The 24,641-nt window shown below is 41.3% G+C and overlaps 3 protein-coding genes and 1 non-coding gene across 4 annotated transcripts in view; 1 reads left to right on the plus strand and 3 right to left on the minus strand.

The window, feature by feature from the left end:
• Positions 1-256: 256 nt before the first annotated feature.
• LOC128736935 (GDP-fucose protein O-fucosyltransferase 1) lies at positions 257-16,315 on the minus strand. The gene is made up of 2 exons (XM_053831448.1): positions 16,210-16,315; positions 257-2,036 (listed from the first exon to the last, which is right to left on the minus strand). Exons 1-2 carry the CDS (start codon positions 16,313-16,315, stop codon positions 937-939), a joined length of 1,206 nt encoding a protein of 401 aa, XP_053687423.1. The 3' UTR covers positions 257-936.
• Trnae-uuc (transfer RNA glutamic acid (anticodon UUC)) lies at positions 2,088-2,159 on the minus strand. Its single transcript has one exon. It is a non-coding gene; the product is annotated as a tRNA-Glu (tRNA).
• A 208-nt stretch (positions 16,316-16,523) lies between the features above and the next one.
• Positions 16,524-17,268, plus strand: LOC128737578 (UPF0587 protein GA18326). The gene is made up of 2 exons (XM_053832250.1): positions 16,524-16,883; positions 16,948-17,268. Exons 1-2 carry the CDS (start codon positions 16,631-16,633, stop codon positions 17,184-17,186), a joined length of 492 nt encoding a protein of 163 aa, XP_053688225.1. The 5' UTR covers positions 16,524-16,630; the 3' UTR covers positions 17,187-17,268.
• Positions 17,269-17,497: 229 nt separating this feature from the next.
• LOC128738725 (sterol regulatory element-binding protein cleavage-activating protein) overlaps positions 17,498-24,641 on the minus strand; it is a 36,206-nt gene continuing 29,062 nt past the window's right edge. The window contains exons 6-8 of the mRNA XM_053834051.1: positions 18,745-19,107; positions 18,470-18,676; positions 17,498-18,410 (exon numbers count right to left, since the gene is read on the minus strand). Coding sequence (XP_053690026.1) covers positions 18,229-18,410; positions 18,470-18,676; positions 18,745-19,107 — 752 coding nt within the window. The 3' untranslated portion in view covers positions 17,498-18,228. The remainder of the gene's footprint in view (positions 18,411-18,469; positions 18,677-18,744; positions 19,108-24,641) is intronic.

A 24,641-nucleotide genomic window follows, 5' to 3' on the forward strand; every position in this document is an offset into this window, starting at 1 on the left:
AAAAAATAGACAAAGGGTCAAATTCATTTACTTCCACTAAGTAAACTAAGTTTAAAATTGGATAATAACAGTTCTTTTGATAATTTATCGGAAATACGGATATCAACTGTTCGCTAAAATACTACAGTATTGACATCACAGCGACACGATTTGGATATTCGGATTGTTTAGGAAGTGAATACAGAACATTCGATATTTGACAAATTTTGTTATTTAGCTACAATACCTAATGATAGTAAAAAAATTAAATCCCTATTCAAGTTCCATACCTTTATTTAGCTGACTTGACAAATATTACAAAGTAATGTTAAACTTTGGAAACATATGCTAGAATGACAGATATAATCGTCATTACTTAAATGACCATTTCTTACAGAGTTCCTGTTCGAAATTCGCAATAATTATTCTGCCATAGCGTCTTAATAAAATTATATACACTGACTAAAAATTAAATTAAAAGAAAATACTACATTGTTTCCAAAAACAGCGGTAATTATAAGTTAAAGCAGTAAAAAATACCACGTTATTAAAATTTAATAAACCGGCTGCGGCTGCCACAACTTACTTTCAATTAAATATATGAGAATCATTCAAGAGGAACACGCTTATCGCACTGTAGTATAATGTACTGACTGTGTGGCCTCCCTATATCTGTTCGTAATAGTTTTGTCAAAACAGACACATTATCGCATTTAAAACTGCCGGAGCTGGCGAAACGTACCGCGAAGGGCACCCATGAACGGTGATACAAGTGTATGTATTTTGTACCGCAGCGGAGGCAGCGGTTAACGTTAGCACGCGGTTACCTACGTAAGCCACACTTTTTGTTTTATTATTTCGACCACCTCAACAGAGCAAGAAAACAAACAAAAAACCTAGGCCAACGCGTTTTTCCCGCCGGGTTTGTCAATTTCTTTCAATGATTCCGCCGTCCCATCACAGTTCTTCGTGAGCCGCCGCCGAACTGGCTTTTGTCGTCTTCGGTAAGTGCTTCTCCGCGGGGAAAGCCCAAAATGAGGACGGAAATCCCTTAGCGTCGCGTTCCCGTTTCACGAAGGCCGAATAGGATGACACACAGTTGCCGATGAAATGATTAGACATCCCGAGGATTGCTAAATCCAGATGTGGGTTATTCTCGGGCAGCCTGACCGCCACGACGTCCATTCGTTTTAAAGCTTCGTTCAAATCATGAATCATGTGATTTCCGTCCGAAGCAACGAAGACAGACTTGATCTCGTTGCTTTTGTGCGATTCCTTGTGATTCTTTATTTGGCGTTTGATTTGACGTATGATTACGTCCTTAGAGGGTAGGCACATGTCTAGTGTGAGTAATCCTTTTTCATTGCGATAACCAAGGCACTGAGGTGAGGAGAATAGGTTCGGACTATCTTTGATATGATCGCAAGCTCGCACCCAATCGATTCCATTTCGTAAATGGATTCCCATGAAAGCTCCTTTAGGCAGCGAATTTTTAATGAAATCACGAGCCGCATCGCTAACTGTTGTTGACCATTTCAAATATTTATGTAACTCGCGATTTTCCAGCTGAATCGGGAAACTGGCTGGTGCTCCTGTAAAAGCGATAACAGGCCACTCTTCCGCCGGATACCTCTCATTCCATTTGCTAGCCATGTCGTGGTGGTATACGTCATAATTCAGCTTTGGTCCAAAAAATTCCGACTTAACAAAATCTACATCAAATGTGTCCCAAAACGGACCGAACGGATTTCCACTTTTCGCATTACAGCCGCCGTCTGTTTTCCCATCAAGCCCCATTCGTTCCATATAGCAAAACGAAGTCCTTTCCTCGGTGGGCCACACCGATGGGGCTATGTTTTCCATAAATGTTTCCATCGTTATCACTTTGTGATATTCCAACAGGGGCTCGACTTGAAAGTACGCATCGAACGGAACCTGAATAGATTTGGCTTCCCCCTTCCGATACTCCACCCAGGGTGGCAGTACAAGTGTTCGATTTAACCCGTGAGCAAATCCAAACGCACCCAAAAAATGATCAGCCTGATTCCCAAATCGACCTGTAAGTAGTGGAAATACGAAGCCATTTGTAAAAGTACAAAAAAAACTGCTTCCCATACCGGGAATCGAACCCGGGCCTTCTGGGTGAAAGCCAGATATCCTAGCCACTAGACCATATGGGATGTACGTTGATGAAGTGATGCAAGCGAAGCCGGGTGAAATTTTCTTTTACATGCTACCTACCTAAATTTTTCGATCTACATGTGGTGCAATAAGGAAAATGATATGTGCTCTCATGCCGTGTTAGATTATTCTTAGTGCTAGGATTAAGATTTTTATTACACAGATGATTACAAAAGCTACTACTAGGCTGTTAAGCTTTTGGAACTAGTTTACAAATAATTACAGCCAGCGTATAGCTGATTCTATGTGTTACATACGTTTTCCATGCATACCATTACCAGGAGGAAATTGTACTTGAGTATATTTATTATGGTTCGAATAATATTCACATACCACCCGTTGACTACAAGTTTTTAAAATTTGACAACTTTCTGTTATTATGCATATTCGCTTTCGTCTGTCTAGCAACCGAATTGGTCTCATGCGTTTTTGTTTGATTCCATTTCATTTTTGATCGATACAAATCAACCTTATTTGATTCAACTAAATGTTCATAATAAATCCAGTCAATTTATCTGCTTTGCTGACGACGTGGATGCTGTCGGCAGAACATTTGAGGCGGTGGAAGATCAGTACATCAGACTAAAACGTGAAGCAGGAAAGATTGGGTTGAAGATAAATACGTCTAAAACGAAGTTTATGCTGGCCGGCGGGACCGAGCGCGACAGGGCCCGCTTGGGCAGTACCGTGGTAATCGACGGGGATGAATTTGAGGTAATCGACGAGTTCGTATACCATGGCTCACTGGCAATAGAGGACAACAATACCAGCCGTGAGATTAAAAGGCGTATTATCAGCACTTGCGGTCGAACAATCTGAGCCCTCGTACAAAGTCACATTGTACAAAACGCTAATTAGACTGATTGTCCTCTACGGGTACGAAACGTAGACACTGCTAGAAGAGAACCTACGAGCACTCGGAGTTTTCGAACAGCGGGTGCTAAGAACCATCCTTGGCGGAGTGCAAGAGAACCACGAGCTCGCTTGCCTCTACGGCGAACTCAGTATTCAAAAAGTGGTTAAAGCTGGACGGATACGTTGGGCAGGACATGTTGCTAGAATGCCAGACAACTATCCTGCAAAAATGATTTTCGCATCGAATCCGGTAGGAATAAGATGAAGTGAGACACAGCGAGCGAGGTGGCAAGACCAGGTGGAGCGAGATCTGACGAGCACTGGGTGCCCGCGAAACTGGAGACCAGTTACCATGGACCTAAATAGATGGAGAAATTATACTGCGTAGGGCTTGTCTTTAAGACGTTAGGCCAATCAAGTAAGTAAGTAAATGTTCACATGAATATAACCAAAATCATCAAACCAGTTTTTGTTCATGATTCATCTTCCAAGTCTATATTTTTATAGATTGAACGCAAATTATGTTTAAATAATTCGTCATCACATAATTATTATCGCTGCGCTAATGCCATCGCCAAAATACTTCAATTTTTCATGTAAAAATATTATAATTATAGCATTTCTTGAAAAAACATTTCCTGTTAATTTAAAAAAATGTCAGTTACTGCCGTCATCGTGAATTGCATTCATGCTTTATTCATCACCAGTATTAAGCAATATATTTATTCGTTTAAGCTGCTTTATTGCCTCTAAGCCATCTTCGTTTTTGCCTCCTCTAACCGTTTTAAGCTCTTTTAATCCGTTTTAATCTGTTTAATCTCTATTAGCTGTTTATTCCACTATTCCATTCTTCGGCTTATTGATGCTGCGTTTTGACGCCGCATTGAACTGTTTGCGATTATTTGCCAAGTAACCGTTTGTCGCCTATGTTAGAGCCTAATTCATTCGTTACAAAAGCAAGTTAATTTCTACCTAACAAAATAAAATCGCAAAATACTTATTATTCGATAACTGCAAAAATCAGTAATCGGGCGCCACTGCCAATCTTCAGCTCCCCAATTCCAATTGTTTACAATCAATTTTCCAATGCGAGGACTGTTCGATTGGAGATTTTAATTCAGACCCAAATCTTCTGGTATGCCTATGGCCAGGTTTTACCAGGATGCCGATGCCCCACTGTTTTTCAAAATGTTGAACTCTAAATAAATCGAAAACTTCTGAACCAATCGGCGTGAAAATTTGCATGTAGGGGTTTTTGGGGACGGGGAAGGTTCTAATGATCATTAGAGTCCCCTGCCCCCACCAAGAGGGAGGGTCCCATACAAACGAATAACAAATTTCTGCACAACTCGAGAAGTAATCAAACAACTGAAACCAAATTTGGCATGAGGGGGTTTTTGGATGCAAGAATTTATTCTAAGGTGAATTAAGACCCCTGCCCTTCAAATGAAATACAAATTTCCTCATAACTTGAGAACTAATCAAGCAATTGGAACCAAATTTGGCATGAACCCCCACATTAGGAGGCAGCAATTTTTTTCTATGGTGAGTTATGACCCCACCCCTCTTTAAGAGGGGAGGGGGGGCTCCCTTATAAATGAAATACAAATTTCCTTATATCTCAAGAACTAATCAAGCAAGTGGAACCAAATTTGGCATGTGAGGGACTTTGGAGTCTTGAATTTATTTTATAGTGGTGGGGGGATAAAGACTCTCATACAAATAAAACAGAAATTTTTGAGTAACTCAAAAACTAATCGAACTCGAGAAACTCCACTCTTCCATAAAACATTTGTCAATAATAAGACCACAAAAACATTCTATAGTAACGCTAGATCAGTCAGGGCGAGACGGCCGCGAGTGTTGCCGGCGACCCGCCGGCCACTGTGGAAGGGAGGGGGACAACCCCTCGCAGAAATCACCACTGTCTAGGTTTATTTGTTTTCCTACTCCTACTCCTCTATTACTTTCCTTCAGTTGGGTCAGCGACAGCGAGTAAGGAGAGGATCACCCCTGCGAAATGGTACTTTCCACGAAAAAGTTTTCCGTGAAATGGTACATTTCAGGTTTAGGTTTTTCGCGAAATGAAGTGATGCTTATTGGTTACCTGGAATGCTTTCATAGTTACGTAACTGCCAAAATTAATCATCTAAGGTTGAACTCTTCAGAAACTTGCAAAACTCTAGATTGTGACAAAGATCATCCGTGATTTATGATTTATGTACAACACAGTTTAATTTGTGGCAATACGAAGTTTGTCAGGTCAGCTAGTTTTATACACTGAAGTCGCTTTTTACGCGATTTGTTTTTCACGCGACTATTCTACGCAAATTTCGAAATATACGCGGTTTTTACGCGAATTTCCGAATTTACGCGGTTTTTTACGCGAATTTCGGAATGTACGCGGTTTTTTTTCACACGGTTCTGATTTACGAGGGACGTATCCTTCGCGTAAAAAGCGACTTGAGTGTATAGTCACGGCGAATATTTAAATACTATCAGCTTTATTTTATCTGGCGTAGTAATGCTGGGAGCTATTTTCTACATTATTGTGAGAAAAAATTGAAAACTTGTATATCAAACAACCCATGGTTTCATAGTTACGTAACTGCCAAAATGAATCGTCTTAAGGTTGAACTCCTCAGAAATATGCAAAACTCGAGATCTTGACAAAAGTCATCCAAGATTTACGATTCACAGCTGTATACAGCTCAGTTTAATTTGTGACAATACAAAGTTCGCCGGATCACTTACTTAATCAGCTTACTTAATCATCTTTCCTCTGCTGTACGAAGAAGTCGTCTCCATTCCACTCGGTCCATGGCCGCTATTCGCCAGCCACGAAGTGTGCGTAGGGTCCGCAGGTCGCCTTCTACTTGCTCGCTGCGCACCCCGCCGTCTCGTTCCAGGCGGATCATTATTGAGAACTTTTTTAACCGGGCTGTCGTCCGACATCCTCACGACGTGCCCAGCCCATCGCAGGCGACCGATTTTTGCGGTGTGAGCGATGGGTCGTTCCCTAAGCAGCTGATGCAATTCATGGTTCGTTCGCCTCCTCTACGTTCCGTCTTCCATCTGCACTCCGCCGTAGATGGTGCGCAACACCTTCCGTTCGAAAACACTAAAGGCGTTGGGCCTCCACGAGCATAGTCCATGTCTCATGGCCGTAAAGGACTACCGGTCTTGTTACTGTGGGGGTTGGCGTTTCGGAGTCCCAGAAGCAAATTCCATCAGTTTCCGATGAAATCAGCTCAAAGAAATAGTCTTTTTCTCCGCTCTACTACATACTTCGCCTAAATATCTCCAACACAATAATCTAGCTTTTATGCAAATTAAGTTTCGCAAATCTGTTTAACTACCACTCGATCCAAGAACAATCAAAAAACCATGTCATTGACACTGTCCTGACTACAGACGGTAGATAATCTACAGACGCGCAAAGAGCGTGGCATAAAACACCAATCGAACCGTCAAATCGAGACACCAAATGAGCAAAGTAAACAAACTTGTGTTTCGTATAGGCAGGGAAGACTAATTTTTGTAATCTACCTGAAATATTAAAACTTTAACTATTGATTTACTAACAACATATGGATTAGTTACACTCGATATATCATATAATGCTTTGAAAAATTCAATTGGCTTGTTCAATTTGCAAAATATGCGTCGTAATTCGCGAAGTTCCATGGAACATACCTCGCGATTCACGCAACTTACTGCTGATTATAGGGAGATTGATCCAATTCTGACTGGTTGCCAAAACTGTTTAAATAAAATAAACAAAAAAAAGTGTTGCCGAATTGGTAATTTTTCTCTTTGCGCGTCTGTAGATTATCTACCGTCTGTAGTCCTGACAGTGCTTCGCAATATAGTCATATCAGCTCAAACGTCAACTGCGCCGGGGGATACCCCGATTTGCTTTTCGTCATCACCCGCTGTAATATCCTCCCCCTCGTGCCGAACGGCACCAAATTCGCCTCTGTTTTGTCCTCCGTGACTCGCTCCATCAGGATCGCTCACATCCAGAACCGCTAGGTTACAAACTGCCCTATTTTTCAACATGCCGGTCGCTGTTTCCACATCCGCCCGACGCACAATAGAGGTTTTCCGTCAAAATTTTTTTTTCCACTAAATGTTCGGTTTTGACTCTTAGAGATTATACCCATATAAAACTTTCTTTATTAAAACCTCTAACTACTGTAAAAATGAAAAACTAAAATACGTATATTTCAACCCGTCACTTCTCGGATGTATTACATGCCTTTTTGTACCAGTGTCCTCTATTTTCACCACTTCGAAACCATTTATGCCACTCTTTACTCTTGTGGCAAGCAACGCACGAAACGAAAAAGAAGGTAATCATTAGCTTCATTCGTTTTGTCCTTTTCACTCAACCGCTGATACACATATGTCAATATCTGTTGTGCAATGCTGCCAGAAAATCTGAAAATTTTAATAAACAGTGCAGCCGAAACGAATTTTTTAAAACTCAACATTCGTGATTTGGTGAAAAGAAACTCACCATTCTTGCAATTTACATTGTTTGAAAAATCGTAGTAAATTCTAGAGTCAACGAAAAAAATATATTTTTGCACCATTATCACTCGTATTGAGAGTACTTTCGAGAAAAAATAAGAAAAGAAGGGGTATGATCTGACGGAAAACCTCTATTCCGTCTTTCCCAGGGTAGATTCGGTTTACTCGACCTCGAATCCACAGGTTTCGAATTTTCCCATCGGCCACCATCACTAACGCTCCTTCCTTGATCGGTGGCACATCGCAGAACCACTTGGACCGCCGAGCTAGGATCGGCAAGTACTCGGTAATCCAACGATTCCAGAACGAATCCAGGCTCTGCTGCATCAGTCCCCAACTATCCTTCATCGCTTTTCGACATTAGCCGGCGCTTTTACTGACTGGCGTACAACACTAGGGCTGAGCATCAGGAAATCGTTGGGAGTTAACGACTGCTGCTGCGCGCTGTCCAGCGGTAGATACGTCAACGGTCTGGAATTTATCATGTGCTCAGCTTCGGCTAGATATGTCACGAGCGATTCGTCGTCTAACTTCTGCGTCATCATCCGACTCTATCACTGGTGTACTGTCACGGGATGGTCGAGAGCCGCTGCCCGCTAGATCTTGTCGGGTCGCTCGAGTTTTCGACCGGGTCTGGCGAACAAATGATCCTTGTGCATTCATATGGATATTTCTTTGAAATTGTTACTGTGGGGGTTGGCGTTTCGGAGTCCCAGAAGCAAATTGCATCAGTTTCCGATGAAATCAGCTTAAAGAAATAGTCTCTTTCTCCGCTCTACTACATACTTCGCCTAAATATCTCCAACGCAATAATCTAGCATTTATGCAAATTAAGTTTTGCAAATCTGTTTAGCTACCACTCCATCCAAGCACAATCAAAAAACCTTGTCATTGACACTGTCCTGACAGCGCTTCGCAATATAGTCATATCAGCTCAAACGTCAACTGCGCCGGGGGATGCGCCGATTTGCTTTTCGTCATCACCCGCTGTAACAGGTCTAATCAGCGTCTTGTAGATTGTTAACTTCGTGCGGTGGCGAATTTTGTCCGATCGCAGCGTCCTGCGGAGTCCAAAGTAGGCACGATTTCCTGCCATAATGCGTCTTTGTATTTTTCTACTGGTGTCGTTGTCTGCGGTAACCAGTGAGCCCAGATACACGAACTCTTCTACCACCTCGATTTCATCACCGTCTTAATTAATCCGGGGTGGGAGGTCAGCATTCACTTCTCTAGAACCTCTTCCTTTCATGTATTTTTTTTTCGATACATTAATGACAAGTCCAATCCATTTGGCTTCAGCTTTCAGTCCGATGTACGTTTCCTCCATCCTCTCAAAGGTACGTGTAACGATATCAACGTCGTCAGCGAAACCAAGAAGCTAGACGGACTTCGTGAATATTGTGCCACTCGCGTCTATCCCCGCTCTTCTTATCACACCCTCCAAAGCGATGTTAAACAGCAAACATGAAAGCCCATCACCATGCCGTAACCCTCTTCGAGATTCAAAGGGACTCGACACTGTCCCTAATACTCGCACAACACACATTACTTGATCCATCGTTGCCTTGACCAATCGCGTTAGTTTATCCGGAAATCCGTAGTAGTGCATAATCTGCCATAGCTGATCTCGATCGACCGTGTCGTACGCCGATTTGAAGTCGATGAATAAATGATGCGTGGGCACGTTGTATTCGCGACATTTCTGCAACACTTGCCGAAGCGCGAAAATCTGATCCGTGGTGGCACGGGCACCCATGAATCCCGCTTGATATTGCCCCATGAACTCCTTTGCAAATGGTGATAAACGAGGACACAAAAGTTGGGAGAGTACATTGTAGGCGTCGTTCAACAGTTTGATTGTGCGGTAAATACAACAACCCAACTTTTTGTAGATCGGACACACGATGCCTTCCGTCCACTCCTCCGGTAGTAGGTCCTCCTCCCGAATCTTGACAATGACCCAGTGCAGCGCTCTAGCCAGTGCGTCACAACGGTATTTCTGCAGCTCGCCGGGTAGCTGATCAGCCCCAGCCTCTTTATTGTTTTTCAGCCGACCGATCTCTTCTGCTACCTCCTGGAGGTCGGGGGCTGGTACTCTGTCGTCTTCTGAACGTGCTCCAAGACCTATTGCCATATCGTCACCGTTATGTTCAGCTACATCACTGTTAAGGTGCTCGTCATAATACTGCTTCCACTTCTCGATCACCTCACGTTCGTTCGTGAGAAGATTACCGTCTGAGTCCCGACACAAATCGGCCTGCGGCACATAGCCTTTGCACGAACTTCCGTTTATCATTAGCACGGTACAGTTCTTCCATCGCCTCGCGATCTCGTTCTTCCTGTTGGAGCTTTTTTCTCCGGAAGACCGAGTTTTGCCTGTTCCGTGCTTGCTCATATCGCTTCACATTCGCCTTCGTACGGTTTTGCAGCGTTCTCGCCAGATCAGCTAGTTCCCATTATACAAGAAGGGTTGGAATGTGACAACTACCGAGCGGTTTAAAATTGTTTTCTCTCCGAAAATCCCTGATGGGAAAAAAGCCTTTTTTCCCTTATTTGGCAAGGGTGGCTTTAAGACACCACCTGTCATTCAAATGCAAGAAGCACACCCTCTTTAGTTATTTGAACACCCTTGCTACAGACCATCCCCCTATTATCAACTCACTGCGCTAAGTCACTCATGTCAAAAAACATGTGTGCCGTACCAAGGTTGATGAAAAACCGTGTAGGCGTCCCGGAGTTATAACGGAACGTTCTTCGTCCCTCCATTGGCTCCCCCGTCAGCTTCATCCTTATCATGCAGCCACTTATGCATCCTTTTTCTCTTATTATAAAAAAATCTTTATAACGGAAGAGGAACACAGCCCTATTTGAAAATCTTCTAGGCATCAACCCCAATAAAGAAACCTATTGATTTCAAAGTACGCACTATTGAAAATTTGAAAATAATGAAGCATTATCCAATTGGAAATCCTCGGTACGCGATTGGTTGCAAAAGATGCCATCATAGTTTTAACGTATTTTTAGAAAACAAGGGACGAAATCTCCCCGTTCCAACAGGTCGAAGTTTCTTTGCGACGATTGAACCTAGACCAATTTGATATCTGTGTTTGGGAACTACGCCAGAAAGAGTGACAAAGTCTCCTCGTCCGAACAAAATTCTTTACGAACGCGATCAAACCTAGTCCAATTTGATATCTGTGCTTGGGAAGTACGCCAGAGTACAAAACCACCCCTCTTCTTTAACCGACGTTATCGTTTGAACATTTAACCTTATCGAATTCGATATCCTGACAGTAAACGATGTTGTCAAAGCATAAAACCACCCCTATCGTTTAATCGAGTTTATCTTTAAATATTGAATGTGAATCTAGTCCAAATTGATGTCTTGAAAGTGAAACGTCATAGAAAAGTGAGCGGTAATCCTTTCCTTTTGCCAGATTGTATCCATATAGGTACTGCAAGAATTTGTTCGGAACTGCTGTCTTACACAGAAACAGGGCTGACGGAATATTTGTGCAGGTGATGTAACGCAGCAATTCTCAAATCGAGGAAAATCAGCAACTCTTTTTATCCGGGAATAGTTTTGAACGTTTCATTTGCTGCTTTGCGTCAGTAAAAGCAAAGCCTGGATGCTAATTCCGTTATCGAAATTTGAACTTCTGTTTTTACACGACAGATTTCGCAACCAACTGTTAGAATACAGGATAGTGCGGGGTCAGTGCTACGATCCTATTGATTCTAACAGCCTCTCTCAGCCGAAATTCGAACATACGACGACTGGCTTATTAGACCAGCGTCTTACCTCGAGGCCCACTGGGAGGCATGCTTTGCGTCAGTTAGTTGCCTGCAATTCTTTACATAGCTTTAATAGTCAAGCATTACATTTAGATTAATTTCTTTCGAAAATGATGGACAAGACAAGACAGGAGGGATCCGTAGTGATGGTAATGTGCAACCAACTTTAACTTACTTACATAGTAACTTTCAATCATGGCAATAAATAAAATTTGGATCTTTCAACCTGCAGCACAGTCAACCTATTTTAACCTAACAATTTTTTGATGTCATCAAATATAAATAGTGGTTGATGTTGAAGTAAGATTTGAAGCGCTATTAACATTCATTTAAAAAACAATCGAATTTTCTCAACCTGCAGTTAATCTCAACGAATGCTGCATGTGGCATGTATACATAAAGAATCGTAATATTAAATGCATGGATACATGCTACTATCGCTACAACGAGACTTACGTAGTCCTGGGCCCCATATGCGGTCGTGTCTTGTACATAACCCTTCTGATTTTTAGACACCCCTCTTGTCTCCCATCCGCTTGCAGAACTACTATCGGTCCAAATGCAATAGAAATGCAACTCCATATTTTACTTATTATGACCTTCCACTACTTTGCTGGAGACTACCCATCCTTTTGTCAAACTGTAAGTATGACAAGTTTGGTGGAGAACAGTCTAGGAGTTCCGGAGTTATAGCGGAGCATACAAACACGTTCTTTTATATATTTAGAAAAAGACTTACGTGTTTGGTGTTTTACACCGAAATCGAAAAACTGTTCATAATTTCATAGAGTTGTTTCCGTCGTTCAGTCGTAGTATCTCATGCATATTGTAGATCTGATTGCTTTCCGATTTAAATCGTGTGGTGATTGCCAAAAACCGGCTTTTGCTACCGCCTATTTTACATTTTGGTATGCGCAAGAATGGCCAGAGGTCATTGCGGCCCGCGGACTCATGGGGCGATCTGATTTGACCCACCCCACGCCTATGCATGGGCACCACGGCCCTAAGCAAAACTAAAACGTATTTAAAACGAAATAAGTCGCCATTTGCTCGATGTTAAATCCACTAAGACGCAAATCTATACCTATAAAGAAGGATTTCTGTCTGTCTGTCTGTATGTTCCTTATAGAATCGAAAACTACTGAACCTATCGGCATGAAAATATGCATGTAGAGGTTTTTTGGGGCCAGGAAAGGTTTTAGTGATGGTTAGAAACCCCTCCCCCCACTAAGAGGGGGGGCTCCCATACAAATGAAACACAAATTTCTGCATAACTCGACAACTAATCAAGCAAATAGAACAAAATTTGGCATGTGGGTGTTTTCAGTGACAAGAATTTATTCTACGGTAAATTGAGACCCCTCCCCTCTTTATATGGGGAATTATAACTCCGCTCCTCTTTAAAAGGGGGGGCTTCCATACAAATTTCCTCATAACTCGAGAACTAATCGAGCAAATGGAACCAAATTTGGCATGTGAAGGTTTTCGAAGGCAAGAATATTTTCTATGGTGAATTAGGACCCATCCCCACTTTAAGAGGGGGGGGGCTCCTGTACAAATGAAATACAAATTTCCTCATAACTCGAGAAGTAATTAAGCAAATGGAACCAAATTTGGCATGTGGGTGTTTTTGGAGACAAAAATTTTTTCTATGATGAATTGGGACCCCTCCCCGTTTTAGGAGGGGGGGGATCCTATACACATGAAATATAAATTTCCTCATAATTGAAGAACTAATCAAGCAAATGGAACAAAATTTGGCATGTGAAAGTTTTCAAGGGCAAGAATATTTTCTATGGTAAATAAGGACCCCTCCCCACTTTAAGAGGGGGAGCTCCTATACAAACGAAATACAAATTTCCTCATAACTCGAGAACTAATCAAGCAAATGGAACCAAATTTGGCACGTGGGTGTTTTTGGAGACACAAATTTTTTCTATGATAAATTGGGACCCCTACCCACTTTAGGAGGGGGGGCTCCTATACAAATGAAATTCAAATTTCCTCATAACTCGAGAACTAATCAAGCAAATAGAACCAAATTTGGCATGTGGAGGTTTCTGGAGGCAAAAATATTTTCTATGGTGAATTAGGACCCCTCCCAACTTTAAGAGGGGGTGCTTCTACACAAATGAAATACAAATTTCCTCATAATTCGAGAACTAATCAAGCAAATGGAACCATATTTGGCATGTGGGTGTTTTTGGAGGCAACCATTTTTTCTATGATGAATTAGGACCGCTTACCTTTTTAAGAGGGGGGGCTCTCATACAAACGAAATACAAATTTCCTCATAACTCTAGAACTAATCAAGCAAATGGAACTAAATTTAGCATGTGGGTGTTTTTGTAGGCAAGAATATTTTCTATGGATTTCCCCACTTTAAGAGGGGGGGGGGGCTCCTATACAAATGAAAAACAAATTTCCTCATAACTCGAGAACTAATCAAGCAAATGGAACCAAATTTGACATGTAAGTGGTTTTGGACGCAAGATTTTTTTCTATAGTGAATTGAGACCCCTCTCTTCTTTAGAAAGCGAGTTATGGCCCATCTCCTCTTTAAGAGGGTGGGCTTCCATACAAATGAAATGCAAATTTCCTTATAACTTGAGAACTAATCAACCAAATGGAACCAAATTTGGCATGTGGGAGATTTTGGAGTCTTGAATTTATTCTACGATAGTTAGAGACCTCTCACCCCTGTGGTAGGGGGATATTGAGTCATACAAATAAAACAGAAATTTTTACGAAACTCAAAAACTAATCGAACTCGAGAACTTCAAGACTCTTGCATAAAACATTAGTCAATACAAGACCACAAAAACTATCTATAGTAACACTAGGTCATTCAGGACGAGACGGTCGCGAGTGTTGCCGGTGACCCGCCGTCGGAAGCGCCGCCCACTGGGGGGCTTGCAAAACTCGATATTGTGACAAAGATCATCCGAGATTCATGATTTATATACAACACAGGTTAATTTGTGGCAATACGAAGTTTGTCGGGTCATCTAGTCTATACCTATAAAAATGGATTTCTGTCTGTCTGTCTGTCCCTATGTTCCTTATAGAATCGAAAACTACTGAACCGATCGGCGTGAAAATTTGCATGTAGGGGGTTTTTGGGGTCAGGGAAGGTTTTTATGGTGGTTAGAGACCCCTCCCCCCACTAAGAGGGGGGCTCCCATACAAATGAAATACAAATTTCCTCATAACTCGAGAACTAATCAAGCAAATGGAACCAAATTTAGCATGTGGGTGTTTTTGGAGACAAGAATTTTTTCTATGGTGAATTGAAACCCCTCCCCTCTTTAGGAGGGGAATAATGACCCCTCTCCTTTTTAAGAGGGGGGGCTTCCAGACAAATGAAATACAAATTTTCTCATAACTCGAGACTTAATTAATCAAATGGAACCATATTTGGCATGTGGGTTTTTGGTGGCAGCAATTTCTTTAATGATGGTTTGAGACCTCTCACCCCTGTGGTAGGGAGATAAGGACTCTCATATAAATAAAACAGAATTTTTTACGTTACTCAAAAACTAGTCGAACTCGAGAAATTTGAGACTCTTTCATAAAACATTAATTAATAACAAGACCACCAAAAACTATCAATAGTAACATTAGATAATTCAGCGCGAGACGGCCACAGGCCGCGAGTGTTGCCGGCGACCTGCCGTCGGAAGTGCAGGCCACTGCGGGAGGCAGCCCCCCGTAGAGATCACCTCTATCTAGGTTTATTTATTTTCCTAGATCTACTGACCTCTATTACTTTCCTTCGGTTGGGTCACCCCTGCGAAATGGTACTTTCTACGAAAAGATTTTCCGTGAAATGGTACATCCCGCGGAAGCTATATTCCGCGTTATGGTCAACCGAGACGCGGTGTTCCTCAAAATGGTATTCGGCGCAATGGTTTGTCATTATGGCGAATATTTAAATGCTATCCGCTTTATTTTATCAGGCTAAGCAATGGGGGGAGTTGTTTTCTACTGTTACTTGTTACTGCGAGGAAAATTTGTATATTAAAACACCCATGAACTCCTCAGAAACTTGCAAAACTCAAGATTGTGACAAAGGTCATCCGAGATTCACGATTTATGCACAACACAGTTTAATTTTTGGCAATACGAGGTTTGTCGGGTCAGCTAATTGTAAATAAATGAGTCAATGACAGCAAACGATCAAGAATTTCCTAAGCTACATTTTACTCTTTTCAGATTACATAGATGTTACAAACAGCCAGAGATATGAAATGATTTCGAGAGATCGATGGCTGTAAATAATACAGAGTAGCAAACTTTGACTTCGTTTTTCTCGAAATCACTTTTTTGTGACTTGGTTCGGTCTGACTTAACACCGACCATTTATTCTGTAAATTTTAAAAGCAGTTTCCGAAACTAAAATTCTGTTTATGAAAATTTATTCTCTGGGTTTAGATTGGTAAGAATCCAGTGAATACAATAAAACACAGAACGCCTGTTTTGGTCCCAAAAGCTGCTTCCGAAGATGGGCTTTCCGACAAAAAGTTAATTACTGCTTATTCTACCCTTAGGTAATACGTTATTTTGATAAGATTTTTGTCGCAGAATCAAAAATTTAGTGATATGAATTGAGAACTCTATGCTGATCCAGTCAATTTTTTAAATTTTCAGGCTTGACAAGCCTAGGCTAATCGGCTTAATTAACCTTGTAATGATTTAGAAACAAAAGTAATAATAATTAATACTACGAAATCATGGTGTGTCTACTATTATGAATCCTACTGTAAACTTGTTATGCCGCTACCATGCCAACAAAACATGAATGCAAAACAGTAAACCATCGCAAATCAAGCTTAAAAGAAAATGCATTACTTTTGCACTTACCCATGCAAGGACAATAGAGAATATATCCATGTTCATCTACATCAAAAGCTTGCACTTTCTGTAACACTACTGCACTTAGAATTACTAGTATTATTGAGTTTTTCATTATTATTTCACTAGAAATTAACTCCCACTTTAAGCCGGCCGTCACTTGTTCGTTGTGTTTGTGTTTATTTTTTGTTAGCGGCTTCTTTCAGCCAGCCCAGCTGAGAAACAAAACGAGGGACAACACAGAGCAAAACCGCTTTACCGCAGTGTAGTTTACAATGATCAAATCTGTCATACTCGTGCATTTGATGAAATATTTCCCACATCCCACACAACAAATTTATTATCCCAAATTTACTCCTGGACTCTGGAACATCCTTCGTCTAAATACAGTCAATAATTCACCGGAAAAAGCATTTATTCGACCATAAATATGGTTAAAATCGGTCTCCAGATCAAGGCGACACTCGAGAACATTGCTGAGCTGAAAACCTGCTATCCTAATTATGCATTTTTCTTGCGCATAAAGTGCACCAACTGCGGTGAAATCTCGGAGAAGTGGCACGACATCACCGAAGGCGAACACGTCAACGAGGATACACGTAATCCGAAGGGATTCAATTTCTACATGAAGTGCCGAATGTGCAGCCGGGAAAATAGCGTCGACATCGTTGAGGGAAGCAATGGTAGGTGGATGCGAGTTTGGGAGTTTCGTCCTAATTCGACTAATCGGAAAGGTTTCATTTGCAGCAAGCTATACGGCTGAAGATTCCGGTAAACTGAAGTGCATCGTTGCATTCGATTGCCGGGGTGTGGAACCGATCGAGTTCAGTCCCCGTGCCGGTTGGATTGCCAAGGCTAGCGACAATGGACCCCTGTTCGAGGACGTTGATCTATCGGAAGACGATTGGGTGGAATACGATCAGAAGAACAAGAATTCCGTTGGAATTTATGAGTTCGAGTCTGAATTTATCAAAATGAAGAAGTAAAACAAGTACTGCGGTTTGATAACGATGCGTTCCTTACTTACATATGCCGATGTTTCTTACTTGAATAAGCAATAAAATACTCTGAACGATTTTTGATAACGGTTTCTACTTTTTATTTTTTTAACTGCAAACAAATTGGCGTATAGAAAAAGATTACAAAGTTATCTCTTATTTCGAGATTTACTCTGTCGAAAGTTGAAAGCTGTAAGAAAAACTTGCTGGAATAGGTACAATTTGCCAGGATTTATTGGCGATAGAACTTTTCGGACGGCATAGAATACACAGAGCTGAAGTTATAATAAATTGAACGGTTTGTCTTTAGTGCATGATATTTTCTTCTGGTCGAATAATTGCTTGTATACATATATGTTATGCACATGCGTGAGTGTAGGTTTGTTGTTTGTAAGTGATATTGTAGCATTAAAATTCTAGTTTCCTATCTTATTGAGAGTGAGTACTCTCTTTTCTGTCAATAACAACAATTTGATTCTTTTGTTACAAGGCCCTCACCGTTCTGAGACAGGCTTAAACTGGTACAATGGTTTTCATTAATAAGGACACCTTCGTTACCGACTTTTGTAAAGATTTTCAATGGCATTTTTTACAGTCTAAAATTAGAATAAGTCAAATAACACAATAAATTATTAAAACGAAATCAACTTTCACTAGAGAGCTGCACTGTTGCTTATTTCTCAATGCACTTATATGTATAAGAGTTGTTTTAATCGCAACATGAACAGTTAACTGGGTAAATATTGAGCAAAACTAACACTAAGCTACAGTTTGAAACGACAGAGACCTCCGAGAAGAAAATAAATAAAATAGCCAACACACAGCGACTTTCCCGACTTATTTCAAGGCTCTATCCACTAGTTCTAGTACAAAAAAAACTATAATTAAGCTACTTTTAGTATCTTTAGATGACGTAACTGGTTTGCTTTGCATTACTATGAGTAATAACTTTGTCTTGTAATGTTTTTGTGTAAAAGTCTTTTGTCGCATCGCAGTTTTCCTTTTTTGTTTTTTTTTTGTTCGTTTCGTTTTAATCACATTTATCCGCAGCGACCAGCGGAAAGCGAACAATTCTCATCTGATTGCCGTAGTCGCAGATCACCGATCCGCAAGCCGGCAGCATTATCTTCGGACTGAGCTGTGAATTGGAGCAATCTAGTTTGACCTCTCGTGCAACCTCTCCGGTTCGGACGTCCCACACTATCAGAGCACCTGTAATTAACGACGATCATTAATAAAATTGTTGGGAGACCCATCTGGTGGGTATCAACCTGGCTTTCCGGTTACGAGCAACGACGGTGTAAGCATCACCAATGAAGAGTAGGCATGACTAACGGTCATAGTTGTAAGCGGCTGGCCCTGAAAACGGTCCCAGACCCGTATTCGTTCGTCCAGTCCTAGCGAGATCACATAGCTGGGCGAACAGGCAAGAGCAACGATGCAGTCGTCATGTGCCTCAATTTTGTACATGCAGGCCCCTGCATAATCAGAGAAAAAAACTTGCGTTATTAAGCTTCAAGGAAAACAGAACATTTAGCAGTCGTACCGCGTATCAGATCCCACACGCACAGTACACCATCCTGGCAACCGGAAGCGCCCATTCCAACCTGCCAGTGGTCAATGAAGAGACACGTCACAGGGCCACAGTGGCCGTGCAGCGTGAATTGCAGCAGATGGCTATCGAGACGGAACACCTTCACCGTATGATCTTGACTGCCCGTCATGACGGTAACGCCGGCCGCTTCCAAACAGGTAACCGGCATCTGGTGACCCTGCTGGTGAAATTCCAGCACACAACGGAGCTCCTCCTCGGACGTGTGGTGCTGACTTGTTGCGCCCGCTGGCGTATTTGCGCCGGCCGATTGCTGGAAAAGACCGATGCTGCCCGCCGAACCGGTGCGCACGTGAGCTGAAAAGAAGGATTTCAATTTAGAAGATTTACTAACATTTATTACATTAACTATATTGGTGAACCGCTGGTTAATGCGTAACATCGGTGCGTAACATTGATGTTTTGACGATTCCTCAACCAAGTGAGCGACTGTATTCCAAGTTAGGAGCGGTTCACCACAGCGTCTGATCCGAAGCTCGGCACTAAAGCTAAGATGGTAACCTGCTTACGAGACTCAGTAGCGTGGCTCTAATAAGGCATCAACCTACCTAAATCAAGCTACTTCGGAAATTCGAGCAAATACCGATTGGAATATTCGGCATCAATCTAGACAACGAAACAAGGACGACGAATAGACCCTCGATACTTGAAACTGCAGATCACTGAATTTCGCAGGTGGCGACCGGGTATTGCTTGAACAGTTGGTACCGCGCAAACTCGGCACCGTAGACCTGCGGGAAATCGGTCGCAAAGGAACGATGATGTAGAAGATCCGAGGCGGAAAGGCCCAGTTTTACCACAGCTGCGACACTGCCAACGAACTGGGAATGGACTTTGCTACAGCATCATCGACGTGCACTGCCCGCACGAAGGTAGAGTAGACCCGACGATGAAAAGGAAACGCTCTACATGCGGCTGGAGACAACGTACAACAGCTGTTCGTCACGGAACATCAAAATCGTCATCGGGGATATGAAAAGGTAGAAGATCTATAGAGTCTACAAACGGCCTTACTCGTAAGAGGGTGTAGTCCAACTTTAAGTTAACGTGAAGGTCGTCAGCGACCAGCTGCTTTTTTACTGATTTCAGTACTTGTTGCCACTATCGTTTTGTTTATGCTAGTTTTATGCTGAGTTGCTAGTAGTAGGTAATAATCTGTTATGAACAATTATGAAACGTAGAATCGCGTGTCTATGTCCGTTTCCTTGGAAACGTATCAATAATGACGGTCGTGGATTCGGAATTGCAATCGAAACGAAGTGAAGTTTTTCCTATCAATTCAAGTGAACAGTTTGGGCAAAATCATTATAATATCTTACTAAATAACTATTCGCGTGGTAAATTAAAGTTTCGCGAGTGATGTGACAAATGGAACTGCCGAAAAAAAATAAAGAAAAATCGTCGGCGAAAAAGTGAAAATATAGTGATGAATTTTATTTGGGCAAAAATTTCAGTATTTAGTGTAAATTATGCCCCAAAAAGTAATCGAACCTATAGAATATAATGATTAGGCACTAACTGAATAAAACAACAAGATATTTCCAAATATTGTGCTATGAAACAAACTACAAACGACACGGTTTTGTAAAGAGGAGAGATAGGGTTTATAAGCGAAGTGAAAAAAATCGGCGTTCATCTTGGATTTGGCCACCATGTTGGATTTTGTCAAAAAATCGCCGTCTTCGCCATGATCCCCCCGATCATCCGATTATCCGGTTGTAGTTCCCTTCCTGAATTTCTCCTAGCGAAAGTTGTTTAAGCATACTACCTTACTGGGGCTGCGATGCTTAGTCTCGCGGACAGGGCTGCTGTCTTGGGTACAGCTGGCGAGATACAGCGTTTCATAAGTCAGCCGTCCGCTCTGGGATACAGCCGAATATCTGGTACGGAAACGGCGATTCAGCGTGCAGTGGAATCGCCGTCGCGAGCCGCCCCTAACCTGGAGTCAAACGCTCATGGCTGGCAAGGCTGTTTCTTTTGCCAACACACTCAGCAGATCCATGAGTGCCTCCTTCCCTGTCGGTATACGACCTTAGCTTCCACCGGGGTTGGTTACCCGATCTCCACCAAGGTTGCTCATATTCCGGCTGGTACCACGAGGAGGTAGGGAAAGGAGTTACTGGATAAGAGGCTAATGACCACTGTGGGGTCTATTTTATAACTGCAGGTACGCGAGGTACCGATGTAACGCATTACCCAGCCATTTACCGCCATGATCCCACCAACCGATTTTAATTTTAGGACCACCATTGGAAAGATCATGGCGAAAACGGCAATTTTTTGATAAAATCCAACATGGCGGCCAAATCCAAGATGGCCGCCAATTTGTTTTTTACTTCGTTTATAAGCCGTATCTCTCCTCTTTACAAAATCGTGTCGTTCGTAGTTTGTTTCATAGCAAATTTTGGAAATATCAGAAAAATTATATGAAAATTGTGAACCTTGCTACAAATAACTGGTTGTTTTATTCAGTTAGTGCCATTGCACACCTAATTTTCTGAGTTTCTTGTAGCATTTTTTCCCAGCTTTCCAATGGTGGGTTCTTTTCTTTTTCTTCTGTTGGGTACTCTCACCACTGCGTCCATTATTTTGAACTATTGTGGTAAATGGTGGGTTAAAATGAAAATCGGTTGGGGGGCTCATGGTGAAAACGGCGATAAAATCCAATATGGCGACCAAATCCAAGATGGCCGCCAAAAAAAATTTGCTCCATTTGAAAGCCCTGCTCGTCTTCTTTACAGAGCCGGGCCGTTTGTTAGTTGTTTCATGGCAAATTTATGAAACATCAAATGATATAGATTTCAAGTTTTGCTTAAAATTCATTTTTTTTAAACTGTTAGGCCCCTTGGCGAACGAGAGGTCGACTATTTCGCGATATCAAAACTGTAAGTCTTATTTTTTTAACCATTTTCAACCAATTAAGCGCAAAAGTTCTAATATTTGAAGACCTCGTGGCAGTAGTGGCCCCGTTTTAGCGAGAATACTCAGTATCTCATGAACCAAAGAACGCAAACAATTTCATACCAAAATAAAAGGTTAGTAAATGTTCACAACTGGATTACCGAAGGATCTAGAGGTAGTCCGTGTCCTGCTGCTCTATATATAGTCACTCTACTAAATAGGTATAGAAAAAGAATTAAAAGAGGAAAAACACAAAAACTGGGACCGAAAAAAACAATAAAGACAGAATTAAGACGGTACAGAAAATGAGACAGGAAAAGAGGAAAATCGGGTCTGAAAACGAGGAAAAGCGGTAGAAAAAATACGAAAAACTGAGGACGGAATGGAACATGGAACAACGAAACAGAGAAGAGGAAACAGTGTACAGAAAAAGATGAAAAGGGAGCAAAAGTAGGCAAATAGGGAGAAGACGGAATAGAAAAAGGCAAAAACGTGACGGAAAAGTTATGGTTGAGAATAAGAGGGAAACGAGACAAGACGGGGAAGACGAAACAGAAGGTAAGAGATACTGAAAGGGAAAACAACAGCGAACGAGTTAAAAAACCACCTGAGGTAATGAGGAAAACGGTAAAAACTGTTCAAATGAGATATACAAGAAGAAAGATGTGACACGATGCGGAAAATGAGATAGAAAAAGAAGGAAAAGAAAACAGAAAAAAATACCACAAAAGGTAAACGAGAGATAAAAAGAAATACCGAAGAGCTAAAAATAGAACAAAAAGACAGAAAAGACGGACAAACAGGTTATCGAAAAGAGGGAAATAGTACACTGAAGTCGCTTTTTACGCGGTTTCTTTTACGCGACTATTTTTACGCGAATTTCGGAATTTACGCGGTTTTTTTTAACGCGTATTTCGGAATTTACGCGGTTTTTTTACGCGCTTTTTGGGAATTTACGCGGTTTTCGGAATTTAAGCAGTTTTCGGAATTTACGCGGATTTTTTACGCGATTTTCGGAATTCACGCGGTTTTTTACGCGATTTTCGGAATTTACGCGGATGCTCAAAACGTCTATTTTTTCGCGTAGTGTTGAAATCCACAGTTTTTTTTTACGCGAAATTCTGGTTTTTTTACACGAATTTTGGAATTTACGCGGTTTTTTTACGCGTTTTTCGGAATTTACGCGGTTTTTTTACGTGATTTTAGGAATTTACGCGGTTTTTAAGCGATTTTCGGAATGTACGCGGTTTTTTTTACGCAAATTTCGGCATTTACGCGGTTTTTTTACCCGATTTTCGGAATTTACGCGGTTTTGATTTACGCGGGACGTATCCTTCGCGTAAAAAGCGACTTGAGTGTATAGACGACCATGAAAAACCAAAAGAAAACGAGAAAAGGCGGAAAATAGAGTAAAGAACTAGTTTTAAGCAGTCTAAGCGGGTCACTGATTGTTTTACCTTATTACAAGCGATGGGTTGACTAAGTGGGGGATATCAGCATACCAATCTTCTTGCTATCTTTAGTTCTTCAAGCTGTTACCATTGGAAGACACTATTGTTGAGCTAAACTTTTGATTTTTCGCTTTAAAAGTTGGAGTGGCGGAACTAATTTGGAACAGACCGAACCCATTTTCACCCGCAAGGTGCTTTTTTAAGCAATCCTGAAATCTGTTTTTTTACGTCCCCTTAAAAACTCCCTCGAACTTTTCCCCCTATTCAGTAAGTTCGCGTTCCTATCCGCGACCTACTAATCGGCATCTGATGCGTAATCGGCATAGCGTATCGGCATAGATGCGTAAAATGCCATCTGTCTAAATTGTTTATCGGGGCATACACTCACCTCACCGTTCGGCAAACGGTATTCGTCGTCTCTTTTATTCTCTGGTGTTCTTATGGGAAACTTCGAGTTTGACGTCTCACTCGCTGTTCATAAGGATGGTGGGAGAACAAAAGAGGTAAACATATAGCAGTACAAACGATCCTACTCAGAACAGTGTTGTCAAAGCAAATAACATTGAAACACATCGTTGCTTTATTAAATCACTGAGAAAATCTTCGAAAATTATTGAAAAAGCTGTCTTTTGTGTTGTTTTTAATTAAGAAAAATTAATTATGAACATACATTTCTCTTGAAAGTATTGATTCACGTTTTCACCATAGGAGGTTTCAGTTAATTTCAAACTTAAAATTCTTATTTACAGAACCGAAACAGTGTCTTGGCAACACGATAGTTCATCAGTTGTGCTGCAGCTGCTGCTACTGGTGAGCAGGTTCCGTCAATTCAGAATTTGTTTTCAGTTTTGTTAGAAAATAATAAAACTTTCGGCTAGTGACAAAGCCTTAGATAATAGAAAAAAGAGCGTGAATAATATGGTATGTGACAACTGAGTGCTTGACTTTTAGAGTGGTTGTAATCAGTGCTGAAAAATGTGATGCATTCGTTAGTAGCGAGGTGGCGATTGCCTGCAGCAGCTGAAAAATGTACGTTTTTGGACAACAATTTTTAATTCATCATATTTCTTGTCGTAAACCCAATAAATTGTGTTTGTGTGAATCAAATATATGGTTAAGTGATTTGTGAAGATGATTCTATCAAAAGATTTTGAAAATATGAAAAAGTGCATTTTCGGCTCATTTATGTTCAACTGATTAAAATAGGTGACACTGCTTAACTCGTTCCTTACCCTACGAAAACTGGAAATGGAAAAGAGAAAAGCCTGAAGAAAAGAGGAAAAACGGATGGCAAGTGAGAGGAACAACCGGGAAAACAGTACAGAAAAGTAGTAAAACGGAACAAAAAGTAGAAAAATAGGACTCGAAAAGATAAAAGGCGGAACAGAAAAGAGGTAAAACGTGTGAGAGAATAAGACGGAAAATGTCAATTTTAAGTAAAACTTCGTGTCTAATTTCATCTCTCTTTGGTCGTAAATT

The sequence above is a fragment of the Sabethes cyaneus genome, chromosome 2, assembly GCF_943734655.1.
Source record: "Sabethes cyaneus chromosome 2, idSabCyanKW18_F2, whole genome shotgun sequence".
Taxonomy (NCBI): Eukaryota; Metazoa; Arthropoda; class Insecta; order Diptera; family Culicidae; genus Sabethes; species Sabethes cyaneus.

What these genes read in the sequence shown, in the direction of transcription:
- LOC128737578 (XM_053832250.1), top strand. Translation starts at nt 16,631, where the DNA reads ATGGTTAAAATCGGTCTCCAGATCAAGGCGACACTCGAGAACATTGCT. An exon ending in CATCGTTGAGGGAAGCAATG is followed by an intron (nt 16,884 to 16,947) that starts GTAGGTGGATGC and finishes TTTCATTTGCAG; the next exon opens with CAAGCTATACGGCTGAAGAT.
- LOC128736935 (XM_053831448.1), bottom strand. Translation starts at nt 16,315, where the DNA reads ATGAAAAACTCAATAATACTAGTAATTCTAAGTGCAGTAGTGTTACAG. An exon ending in TCTCTATTGTCCTTGCATGG is followed by an intron (nt 2,037 to 16,209) that starts GTAAGTGCAAAA and finishes CACTACTTACAG; the next exon opens with GTCGATTTGGGAATCAGGCT.